Source organism: Elgaria multicarinata, chromosome 1 (genome assembly GCF_023053635.1).
Source record: "Elgaria multicarinata webbii isolate HBS135686 ecotype San Diego chromosome 1, rElgMul1.1.pri, whole genome shotgun sequence".
Classification (NCBI taxonomy): Eukaryota; Metazoa; Chordata; class Lepidosauria; order Squamata; family Anguidae; genus Elgaria; species Elgaria multicarinata.
In genome coordinates this window covers 56,643,316-56,655,398 of record NC_086171.1, presented here as the reverse complement: position 1 = coordinate 56,655,398, position 12,083 = coordinate 56,643,316, and the positions used below count along the sequence as shown (strand labels likewise).

General features: G+C 40.7%; 1 protein-coding gene across 1 annotated transcript in view; it reads left to right on the top strand.

Annotated features, from left to right (window-relative positions):
* The window catches only part of CHN2 (chimerin 2), a 169,709-nt gene that overhangs the window by 45,682 nt on the left and 111,944 nt on the right, over positions 1-12,083 (top strand). The window contains exon 2 of the mRNA XM_063128712.1: positions 9,211-9,249. Coding sequence (XP_062984782.1) covers positions 9,211-9,249 — 39 coding nt within the window. The remainder of the gene's footprint in view (positions 1-9,210; positions 9,250-12,083) is intronic.

Below are 12,083 nucleotides of genomic sequence, written 5' to 3'. Positions count from 1 at the left end.
GTTCAACTTGAAATATTTCCCAGGAAATTTTGTTTGGGTCTACATGATTAAATAAGATATATGGTTTTTTAAAAATCTCATTTACCAAATATAATTGTTTCCCACATAAAACATTTTGAGATTTTGTGAAATCATAATCTCATATTATGCAAGAAATTACTACATAGTCTTCTAATAAACTCAGAGGTCATTAAGTGGTTGTCTGCAGATTCCTGATAGCTACTAATGAGATCAGAATTACATATATCAGAAATAATATATTTTGTTCATGGATCTAGTGGATCAAACTTTTTTCCAAATTAAAATAAGACATCACAACTGTAGCATATTAAAATACTAGATAAAAATATTAGATGATGGTAATAATAATAATAATAATAATAATAATAATAATAATAATAATAATAATAATAATACAAAATTGCTCTATTGTTATAGTTCTGGCTTTTGTGATTTTAAAAAACTTCGGCAACATACATAAAGGGGTTATGCATGATTGCTCGTTGATAACAAAGAAGTTAAGGAAATAAATAATAAATAAATAAATATAATTCAATACATAGTGTAATTTTCAAAATTAACACTGAGGCCGTTGCTAGACGAGGGTTTAGCCCAGTGCGAGGCCCGGGCTCCCTGCTCTGTGTGCAAACGACGGGCTAAACCCTCTCTTGACCCGGGATAACCGGATGCGCTTATGGCCCGTTTTTTCCGCAGCCCTGGCCTGAGCCCAGGGCTGCGGAAGGTCTAGTTAGTTCCGTGGCTTTTCCTGGCTGCTCGCTTACTCGCGAGTAGCTGGGAGAAGCTGTGCCAATCGGGCCGGGGGGGGGGGGAGATCACAGACAGGGGAGCGGAGGGGGCATCTGACGTGGCGAGTGGGCGAGCGAGCAGGTGGGGTGGACATGGCGAGCGGGGGGGTGGACATGGCGAGCGGGGGGTGGACGGGTGAGGGGGGGCGAGCAAGGGGGCGAGGGGGGTGAGTGGATGGACGGGCGAGCAGGGGGCATTATACATTGTGGGGGGAAATTGGGGACAGGGGTGAGTGGGGAACCCTTTTTTAAAAAAACAAGGACTTACCTTTTCTTTGGTGCGCTCCTGCGCACATGGCCCTTTAAGATTTTTTTAAAATGCAGGTCGCGATGGGGCTTTCCTTTCCCCATCACGTCTTACGTGTAGAAAAGGGCCACGGACCGCGCTAGCTGCAGCACGGCCTCGCTCCTCCTCCTCTCCGCATTAACTGGTAGGTCTAGCAAGGCCTGTAATATAATTTACAAAGAGCACTTTTGCATGATTGTTCCAAGTAGTGAAAAATTACCCATTTTTAAAAATATTTTGTACACAGCGGTTAGTCAGTTTCAAGTTGATACAATAATTTCCCAGTGCTACAATATTTGGTTGCCCTGTTTCTTTGTCCCATATTTTAGTAGTGCAAAATATTTGCAGGAAAATATCTTTGAAATGAAAATTGGGTTTTCTGGGGTAAAATAGTTCTTCAGAAGTCACCCTGAAACTTACCATTTTCATTCCAGAACTGCTGTTTACTGTCTCAATAGGCTGCTACTTCAGCACTGTGTTGTTGTTGTTGTTTTAAAAAATTGCATCCTCCTAGTAACAATGATATCATCCCAGAGGCAATTAGATTTGGCTAGATTGCTATCTCACTGTTACTAGGAAAATGTATTTGAAAAAAATGGTGCCAAAGTAGTGGCTGGTCAGGACTGAAAATATGTTCTTTGTAGATTGCTACTGCTGACAGCTGAACACCAGATCTCAAGGAAGAAGCACCACCTGAATGGTAGTTTTTGGTAGGTGGCATTAGTGCTGTACACATATGCCCTCTCAAAAACCACTGAAAGTGGAGAAAATGTTCATGAATCACACCCCTTCCCCTTCTCAACCTGGATTTTAATGGCTTTTAAGGATTTTTTTTTTAAATTCAGTCTGTACTGTCCTCCCTAATCTTTTCTGGTGAGAAATATTTAAACATTTACAAATTAAAACAGCTCTCTTCAGAAAAAAATGCTGCAGTGAGATAGGTGTAACGTAACCATTAAACATCAAGGGAAAAGATTTATATATCTTCATGGCCAGATTGTAGCACACAGAATTTTTATTTATTTATTTAATTATTACATTTCTATATCGCCCAATAGCCGGAGCTCTCTGGGTGGTTCACAAAAATTAAAAACATTCAAAGTATAAAACAACAGTATAACAACACAGGTACTGCTCATGTGTTACAGCATTAAATAGAAAATTCCTCTTAGGCAGCAGTCATATGTTCCCTGGGAGAGTGGGTGAGGGGACAGAGATTGCTCTGGACTTCCTCTCTGTGTGAAGAGGCCTCCCCAGTATCATGGTGGACAGCTCTGTTGGTGCTCTGATGGTGAAGGGAGCATTAAAGTGGCCTTCTAAGGGTATGTTTGGGGAACAGAATTCTGTGATCCCTTATTCCCTTGACACCACTAAAACAACCATTGGTAATTATGCCAGCCCTGGAGGTGGTATAGTTCATTCCTTTCCCATTTGGTGTCAAGGTGAGGGAATGAAGGGGGGGAACTCCACATGGAGCAGAGAAAAGGAAAAATTCCCCCATACCTTCTGCCCTGACCAGCAGGGCTTAGGAAGTGATCTCTGCTACAGATTTCCCTTCCCATCAATAAGATTGTCTTTTAGTGTGCATGGATGTTTGTCACGGATGAATTTGAACCTCAGGCATTCCAGGAGCTGGGTTGGAGCCCTGACCTTGAACAGCTGCATCCTTGTGGAAAATCATTAGCCTTCTTGGGCCCAAATAGTTTTACTGGCTCTTTGCCTTGCTCCATTCTGGTCCACTGTGATTTGTATCCTACCTCTATATAAATTTCCCTTTCCTTCTAGCAGACTTTTGGCAACAAAGTATTTACTGTATTGAACATTCAGTGTGTTCCTCAGTTTGCCTTGCCTATTCTTTTGCATGGTTCTTTGGCCCTGCAATCTCATTATCTGCTTCAATCTTGCATTATTTGCCTGGATTTCCTCTTTGCTCTCCAACCTATGATCTTGCTTTGTTCCTTGGTTAGATGCCTCAGCCCAACTCACTCGCTGAAAAAACACCAATCCTGCAAACATTGAGATTGCCCCCTTCTCTCTCCCTGAGAGACTCTGGCTCCACTAGGACATAACAAAGCTAGAGCTGAATCTTGCCCTTCTCCCATCTCTCAGTCACATTTTGGATCAAATGGTCCCAAGAGGAGCAGTTTATAACAGCGGTAGCAATATAGTTCGTGGGCCCATTGACTGCTTGAAATGTTAAAGCATTTCCCCCTCTATAATTAATTCATTATAGTGTTCTCAATTTTGTACTTTAATGGGATACAGCTTGATTCCCTCCCCCAAGATATTTCAAGAATGTTCTTCTGATCTGATGTTATTTACCCTTCCGAAGAACTTGAATAAATAGCTGGACAGATACTTCAAATATTAGCAATCAAATAAACTAAGAGTAACAAATGCACACTCCAAACAAACACTTTCAACAATCTTCAAACTTAATAGCATTGACACTATCTGGCAATTTGAGATAGTAGTGCATACATGAAAGAGTGTATGCATACACGAAAGAGCCTAATATAAACAAAGCACTCACCATTTTAATGTATTGTATTGGTAGTCCTGATAAGACATGGATAGTAAACACCAGTAATTGGTAAGTGGTTCAATACACAGTGGAAAGCAAACAACTCAGTTATGATTTAATTGTTGGGAATATAATCACCTTTTAAAGCAAATGTCATTGTTTACTAATGCAAAACATTTTGAACTGGATATGAAATAATAAGCAAACAACTATGATTTTTTTTTTGGTACTTTTTGTTTGTAATATCTTCTCTGTTACCATTCTATCTGCACTCCCTCCACCCCCACACATATTAGAACTGAAATAATGATGTTTGCAGTGCTAAATATAATAAACTCTGAAAGAAAGATGTGAGTCTTCAAACTGTCAGAGACATATGGTGGATGTATGCCAATGAGCCATAGGCCAATATCAAATAGTAAACAATATTAGTTTGGATCCACAGTCATACTTAGAGTAGACTCATTGAAATCAATGGGACTTATCTTAGTCCTGACTAAGGGCATGTCTACACCACAAAGGTGTAGAGGGAGGATCGTGGACTTACCGGCTTCCGCGATACTCCCTGGGTGTCTAGACGGCCGTGCGACATCCCAGAAGGACGTTGTGGCCACCATTTTTAAAACAACAACAACGAGAGGAGCGCACTCGCGTTCCAGCGGCAAAGGTAAGAGGGAGAACCCCCCACCCCCAAAGGGCACAGACTGCCGCCGTGCAATTTCATGCCCATCTTATGGTCTCCGCTACTTGTGGGAGGACAGGACAACCTGGGAGCAGTGGCCACATGGCCACACTCCATGGGATGGTCCTGGAACCGTGGAAAAGTTGGATTTTCCTCATTTCCTGATATCCTGGGGAAAGTCCTTGCTAGTCCCGGGTTGCCCCCAGGATCCCCTGTGCGTGGATGCACAGGGATGATCCAAGGACTACTCCGGTATATAGGCATGGTGTAGAGATAAATTCCAAGATTTTAGTGGGCCTATTCTCCTAATGACTAAATTTAACCCCAATACTTTAAAAGTATACGGCAGGATCAATGGCTCAATGATATAGACTCATACCCATTCATTCATATTTCTGATTAATTGTTTTGCATGCATCATTTACACAGCATTCACACATGCCTACCTAATTTACACACACTTACAGCCTAATGCTATACATGTTTACTCAGAACTAAGTTCAGTGGAACATGCCCAAGTAAGGGCGCATTAGATTTTAGACTTCCTGCTGTGATAATGCTACTACCTCAGACTGCCAAGAACCCAATTCCATTCCTTGGCAGCAGTGGTCATTCCTGAGATGAGGTCTCAAAATGGCAGAATCATGAAGGAGGACATTGGTTACCTGTACTTCAAAAGGTATTTTGATGAACTCACCAAACATAGCAGTCATGGGATAAATGGAGAGGTCCACTTATGGATATGTAACTGGTTAAAGAACAAGAAACAAAAAATAAAAAATAATTGTTCAGTTCTTGCAGTGCAGGGTGAAAATGGCAAGGTCTCCCGGGGATATGTATAGGGATCTGGCTTTTTAGCTTGTTCATAAACAATCTGGAATTAAGAGCAAGCAGTGAGGTGGCCAAGTTTGCTTAAGACACCAAATTATTTAGGGTGGTTAAAAGAAAAAGGACTTTCAGAGAGTTCTAGACTGATCTCTTCAGTGGGCATTAAAATTTGGAGAATCGGCATTAAAATGAGTTTCCCACAGGCATCTGACTGGCCACAGAATATTGGACTACGTAGGCCTTTGGTCTGATCCAGTATGGCTCTTCTTATGTTCTTACTCAGTTATTTTAAAAATGTCTTTGCCATCCTTCAATATAAATGTTCTCGGAATATTTTATACAATAAAAATAAAATAAATATAACAACATAGCAACACAATTGATTTGTGTTGCTTGTTACGATTCACATGTTAATATTAACTTGATATACAGTTCTGTTTCTTATTTCACAGAAAATGTATTCATATCATAGTTGCTAGTTTTTTCTTCCATGAATATAGTCTTCTAATAGTCTGGTTTTGTCTTCATTTTATTTTACAGCAATAATGAAAATTAAGATAAAACACTTCTAGGCGTTTTTTCATCAAACCTACATTTTTAGTCATACATATTTTTTTAATTTAATATTGATTAGAAATTTTCATAAAATGTAATCTAACATTTAATGATCATTAAATTTTAAAGAATACATCCTTAAACCGCATAATAACATCATACTTGGCTTGTGTCCTAAAATTAGATTGCAAATATACATGTGAATCATGAACTAAAACTATAGAGGAAAATAACACCTTTTCATCTAAAACATGTCAGTGCATTTGTCTTTAGATACATTTTATCCCAAAGATTATCTAATTATTATGATCAAGGTGGATATTAATAAGATAAGTTAATAAGCATCCAATGCCATACTCTTGGGCATTAGAAGAAGAAGAAGAAGAAGAAAAGTCAATTTTGGCCTTCAGTCCTTACTTTTAAGGGTAGATGCAACAAAGAGGATTAAGCTACCATAAAACAGTTTATTTGGATGGAAGAAGTCATAATGACAAATGTAAACATCAGGTAAATGTTGCAATCAGACTTGCAGAGTGTAGCATTTGTAGTCATTAGTGAAATATGATTAACTCTGCATTTATTTTAAGTTTATCCAGTTTGCAAATTAATGATACCTCCATGTATTAGGAAAACTGCATTATGTTGTCATAAAATCTAAGAGACCTAGCAAGCTAAACCAGAGCAGTAAGTGATAGGTTTCAGAATTAGTGGGTAGAGGGTTGTGGAGTGGAGTGGATGACAAATGTATTTGCATATTGCTAGAGTTTATTGCCTCAAGATCATACTCCCGTTTTAAAAAGCATACTGTAGTTAATCACTAACATTTTATTAAAATATACTGTGTACGTAGGCCTATATAATGCACATGTATATGTGTGACATCAGGAAATATGCTTGATTTTTCATTTTCTTAAGTAATGTAGGAGAACAGAAAACATCAAATTACTTTAATTAACCAGCATGTTTTTTGTTGATTAATAATATCATCTACTTGATTAGTATATGTATTATTATGATGGTATACATGTTGCAGAAATAGCCTGTGAAGTCATACAACAGATTCTCTCAGAATCTCCAACCCAAGGTCATCCAATGAAGCTGATTGGTGAGATTCACAACAGATAAAAGGAAGTACTTCTTCACACAGTACATATTTAAACTATGAAATTTAGTGATGACCATCAACCTGGATGGCTTTAAAACGGGATTACATAAATTCCTGGAGGAGAAGTCTATCAATGGCTACTAGTCCTAATGGCTATGTGCTACCTCTAGTAGCAGAGGCGGTAAGCCTATGTACATCAGTTGCTGGGGAACATGGCTATGAGGGTGCTGTTGCACTTATGTCCTCCTTGTGGTCAACAGCTGGTTGTCCACTGTGTGAACAGAATGCTGGATTAGATGGACCCTTGGTCTGATCCAGCGTGGCTCTTCTTATGTTTTCAAGGTGACTAAGTGCTCATTAATGGTTGTTGAGTGAGTAAATAAATACAAGTGCAGTAACATAGTTACTTTTTCATTGCATATGCTGCAGCCTAACTTCCCATTCATCTATTGCCATTTCCCTGATGTCTATGTTTTGGATAGATGGTCAGGAACGCAGCATGTGATTATCAAGACAATACTGACACATCCAATAAAGAGAGTTGCTTTAGTATATTGTCTGTGGAAAAATGTATCATGAGTATTTGGCCATCAATCTCAATAGATACAACGAAGCACCTGGTGTTCACCAACAAAGGTGGATGTTCTCCCATTGACTTCAACGGAACATACCTGGTGAAGGTAGAGCCAGTGTGGTGTAGTGTTGGACTGGGAGTCTGGAGATCCGGGTTCTAGTCCGCACTCGGCAATGGAAACCCACTGGCCAGTCACAGGCTCTCAGCCCAACCCACCTCACAGGGTTGTTGTTGTGAGGATAAAATGGAGAGGAGGATGAGGATTATGTACATTTATTTATAAATGTAATAAATAAATAAATCAGGGTTTATGGCTAACAGGACCTTCCCCTTTATTGAAACCTCTTCTTACACTGTGTCTTCTATATGCGGAAGTGCTATAAACACTTGTTGTGTAAGGGAGGGTTCTTCAGCCAGTACACCATTTCTCCCATATTTCAGGGTTTGATATTTATGCTCTGTACACCAGTCTCATTCCTTGGGGACTTAAGGGTGATGGAAGGAGGAGGTGAATGTTTCATACTTTGAGGTATGGTCTCCTCCCCCCAATTTTTTTTTTAACCTCTGCTGGATGCATTGTCCTAGCAACCCCAGTTGCATCAGTGGATCTGAAGTTCCTGGTAGGTGTTTTCATTGGTGTCTTCTGACAGGGTACCTATAAGCATTGGAGGAGACCAATGCAAACATAAGGCTATTGTGAGAACACAAGTATTATTTATCTACCCTCAATTCCTTTTTGTTCTCCCTGGTTTTTTGGTGTTCCATCACCAAAGTCCCCACTAGTTCTTTCTAGACATGTGAGGGAGCAGCATGATGTAGCCCCATGCATCTTGATATATGAGATATGTCTTACCTGGCAGGCCCCAGGGATGCAGCTAGCTTTGAAGGGGGCCCAGGCAATAACCTAGAGAAGGGCTGGTGAGCATTATTTGGGCAGAGGGGTCATGATCTGGGGAGAGTCACCATTTAGTCTGGAGGCTGGAGATTCCCCATCACTTCAGTTATTAATCTAAGTCATCATTAATCTAAATCCAGAGTGAGTCACAAATATTTTTGTATTGGTTTGATGTTGCTGTGGTCATTTTCAAGGCTTACTTCATCACAGGAGTGCACAACTTTTTCATACTCAAGGACTGCATCAGATGTCCAGGATGGCAGGGGCCATGCACACCACTCACACACATTCACATGCACCACTCACACTCACCACTGCAGCAACAGTTCTTGATCTTGCGGCAACAGCATCAAGGTGATGAATCCCCCAACCTGATTTCCAAAAGAAAGAAAAACTCTCTAGGAACAGGCTCTATGGTTTCTGTTATAGAAACCTTGCTCCTAGAGCGTCCCCAGACAGTTCTGTGAAACTGGCAGGAACCTTCAAGCACTATTTCTAGGATGCTCCACTGAGGTTTCTATGACAGAAAACAGAACGTGTTCCCAAAGTATTTTTTCTCCCTCCACTTTTTCAGTTGTGGCAGATACAAGGGGTCATAGGACCACCAGAAAAACTTGGGGAGCTGCTTGCTGTTTTTGCACCCCTGCTCCATCATATTATTCTAAATATTGAACCAAAATATCCTGTGAATGCCATATTTAATTATTCATTAATAGAGATATATGTGTGTATATTCTTTGCATTGCAGAATTTGGAAAAATGGCTCCAAAATGTTTAACGGCTAACATCAGGAAACATCTGTCATGTGTGTCACTGTTTTATAAATCATCATGTCATTCTCCTGGAAAGGCAATAATATTTTTTCCTGTCAAGTTTTGAAGTCTTCATAGAAAATTCATTTTGATGGGTTTACAGAGCTGCTAGTTGATTGATTTTCATTTTATTCCTATTCTAGATGCTGAAGAATATCAACCTCCAATATGGAAATCATACTGTGAGTATCAGAAATTGGGATTTGGGGATGGGAGGAGGGTAGGGGACCTAACTTTGGAGAGACAGCCCCAATTATGAGGAAGGCATTATGTATGATGTGGAGAACCTAGAGGAGATGAAGTGATCATTGACAAAAGGAAACATGGCCAGTAAGGGAGAAAGCAAACAAGAATACAAGATTACAGGTTACAAGTCACATGATCAAAAATACCAATTTCTGTAAGATTATACATTATGTAGAGAAAATAGTCATAGTTTTAAGAAGAGCCTAGTTAAACATTTGTAAGGGATTTTGTGGTATGAAATTAGACTAGGGGTGCAGTTCTATATATTATGTCCAACTTGGTGCCTAGATGTGTTGAATACACCTCCCATAATCCTATTCTGACTGGAAATGGAGGGACTTGTAGTCCAACACAACTAGAGTTCACCACATAGGGTAAGGCTGCTAACAAGTGTACCTTATGGCAATTCCCAAACACAATGGAGCTTACTTCAGAGTAGACTTGTACAGCATTGTACTTCACATAGCTACTAGGATTCCTGCTTGTTTTATATTTTCCAGCTCCTTAAATGGGTGGGGTGATCATGTCTATGAAATTTAAATTTATTAACTGAACACAAAAGTTAGGAGCACAGAAACAGAACTGACATCTATGATTAGGAATATGTTGGTTGACACAAGGTATGGTACAAAATCTAAAATCCAGAAGTGCAGCCAGAGAAAAGACATTTAACCCAAGTACAGATCTTGGGATGATTTTCAGAACAGGCCGTAAATGTTCAATTTATTGATTCATCCTAACCAAATGTTTAAACTTTATGGACTACGAGATCACACAGCATATATTTTACTTCTATTTAGAGCTGAAACAGAAAAAAGTAACTGCCAGTATGATGTTAAGAATGTGGAAGATTTTCTTTTGCATAAGCCTGATTTGTTTTACGAGTTTTACTTTTGCAAGGCTAAAGCTGCTATGAGTCACTATGTTCAGAGCATTACCTTTTTCTTAACCTTGATTGCAGTTCTTAGAGCATTTATTCAAGACAAGTCTGATTGATTTGATTGTAGCTTTTATTTCTGGGAACTTGTCTTTTACATTTTCAAAGGAATACGTCAGCCCTATCTTTAGTACTGAAGGAAGCAGCCTAATATTTTGGACTGTTAAAATGAAGACATGTTAAGTACATGAGAAGTTTTCAAAAACCTCCAATTTGGAGGCCATCAATTTGGATGGCTTTAAAGAGGTATTATACAAATTTATGGAGGATAAGGTTGTCAGTGTCTACTGGTCATTATAAATATATATTATATATAAACTCTAGTATCAGAGGCAGTGTGCCTGTGCACACCAGTTGCTGGGGAACATAGGTGGGAAGGTGCTATTATACTCATGTCCTACTTGTCTCCCACTGTGAGAACAGAATGCTGGACTAGATGGACCCTTGGTCTGATTCAGCATGGCTCTTCTTATGTTCTTATTGTAGCCAAGGTTTGTGCCTTAGAGGACACTGGATCTGCCTCTAACCTACAAACACTATTGTTATCCTACAACTTTTTTTTATTTATTTTTTGCTTTTGCGCGCCTCCCCCACGCTTCCACACGCACGACGCGCAGGGACGTCACGTCCCTGCGGCGTCCGCCATTTTTTTTTTTTTTTTTGTTAAAGGGGCTGGGTGCGGCCCGAAGACGTCGGAGAAGGTAAGGGGTTTTTTTACTGTTTTTTAAAAAAACGGGGGGGTGGGGGGCGAAGGATGGCAGGGTGGGTGGCAAGGGGGGAGGGGGGGAGATCGCGCCACCGCCGCCCGAGCAAGCAGGCGAGCGGCGCTTGCCCGGGCAATGCCTGGCATTTGCCAGGCATTGCCCGGGCAAGCGCCGCTCGCCTGCTTGCTCGGGCGGCGGCGGCGCGATCTCACCCCCCTTTGCCACCCACCCTGCCATCCTTCGCCCTCCCCTCTCTCCCCCCCCCTGGGCCGATGGGCACAGCTGTGCCAGGCAGGTCCGCGGCTTTTCGCAGCTCCTCGCGAGTAAGCGAGGAGCCGCAAAAAGCAGCGGAAGTCCCTAGACGCGCCATAAGCGAATTCGCTTATGGCGCGTTGGAGGAGGCCTCAGCGCGGCCTGCCTCCGGATTCACCTGTGCGTCATCTGGACGCACAGCAGGGAAACCGGGTCAGAAGGCGCGCTAAGGCCTCGTCTAGGAAGGCCCTTAGTCTGGTTGCCCTGAATTTTGGATAATTCTTCACATGCACCCATTTCCTATTGCACTTTATATAACGTTGGTACCAATTGAGTAGAAAACAAACAAAAAAACACTTTAAAAATTGAAAGTTAGGATGAACAGCTGAGAGGTTTTAGGTTGCAAAGCACAAGAAGTCTCAAATTGGGGGCTCTGGGGTTAGACCAAACTGCTGTATTCTGTGACAGCTTGCCAGAAGAGGGAGCTTCTGGGCTTCTATTTGCTGTGTTTAGTAGGGGTGTGCACTGACCACAAGATTTGGATTTGGATTCAGCAAAACAGCTACATTAAGCTTGAACTGATTCATAGGCTACTTGATTTTATTCAAGTATGGATCTCAAATTGGAAATCCAAATTTTTACGCTTTCTTATTAAACTTCATTGGCTATTATTGGAATTCAACAAACAGCAAGTATAGTAGCCCCTTACAACAGGATTATGCCTGCCAAATGTCAGACAAATAGATGCAGCTATGCAGCTTTAGATTTAGACATGTATATTATAAAAGGGGAACTGCTGACAGACTTTTTATTTCTTGGCAGAATTTTACAAACTTTGTGGGGATAGCTGTCCCTTCTGAGGGGATCAAGACTGCCA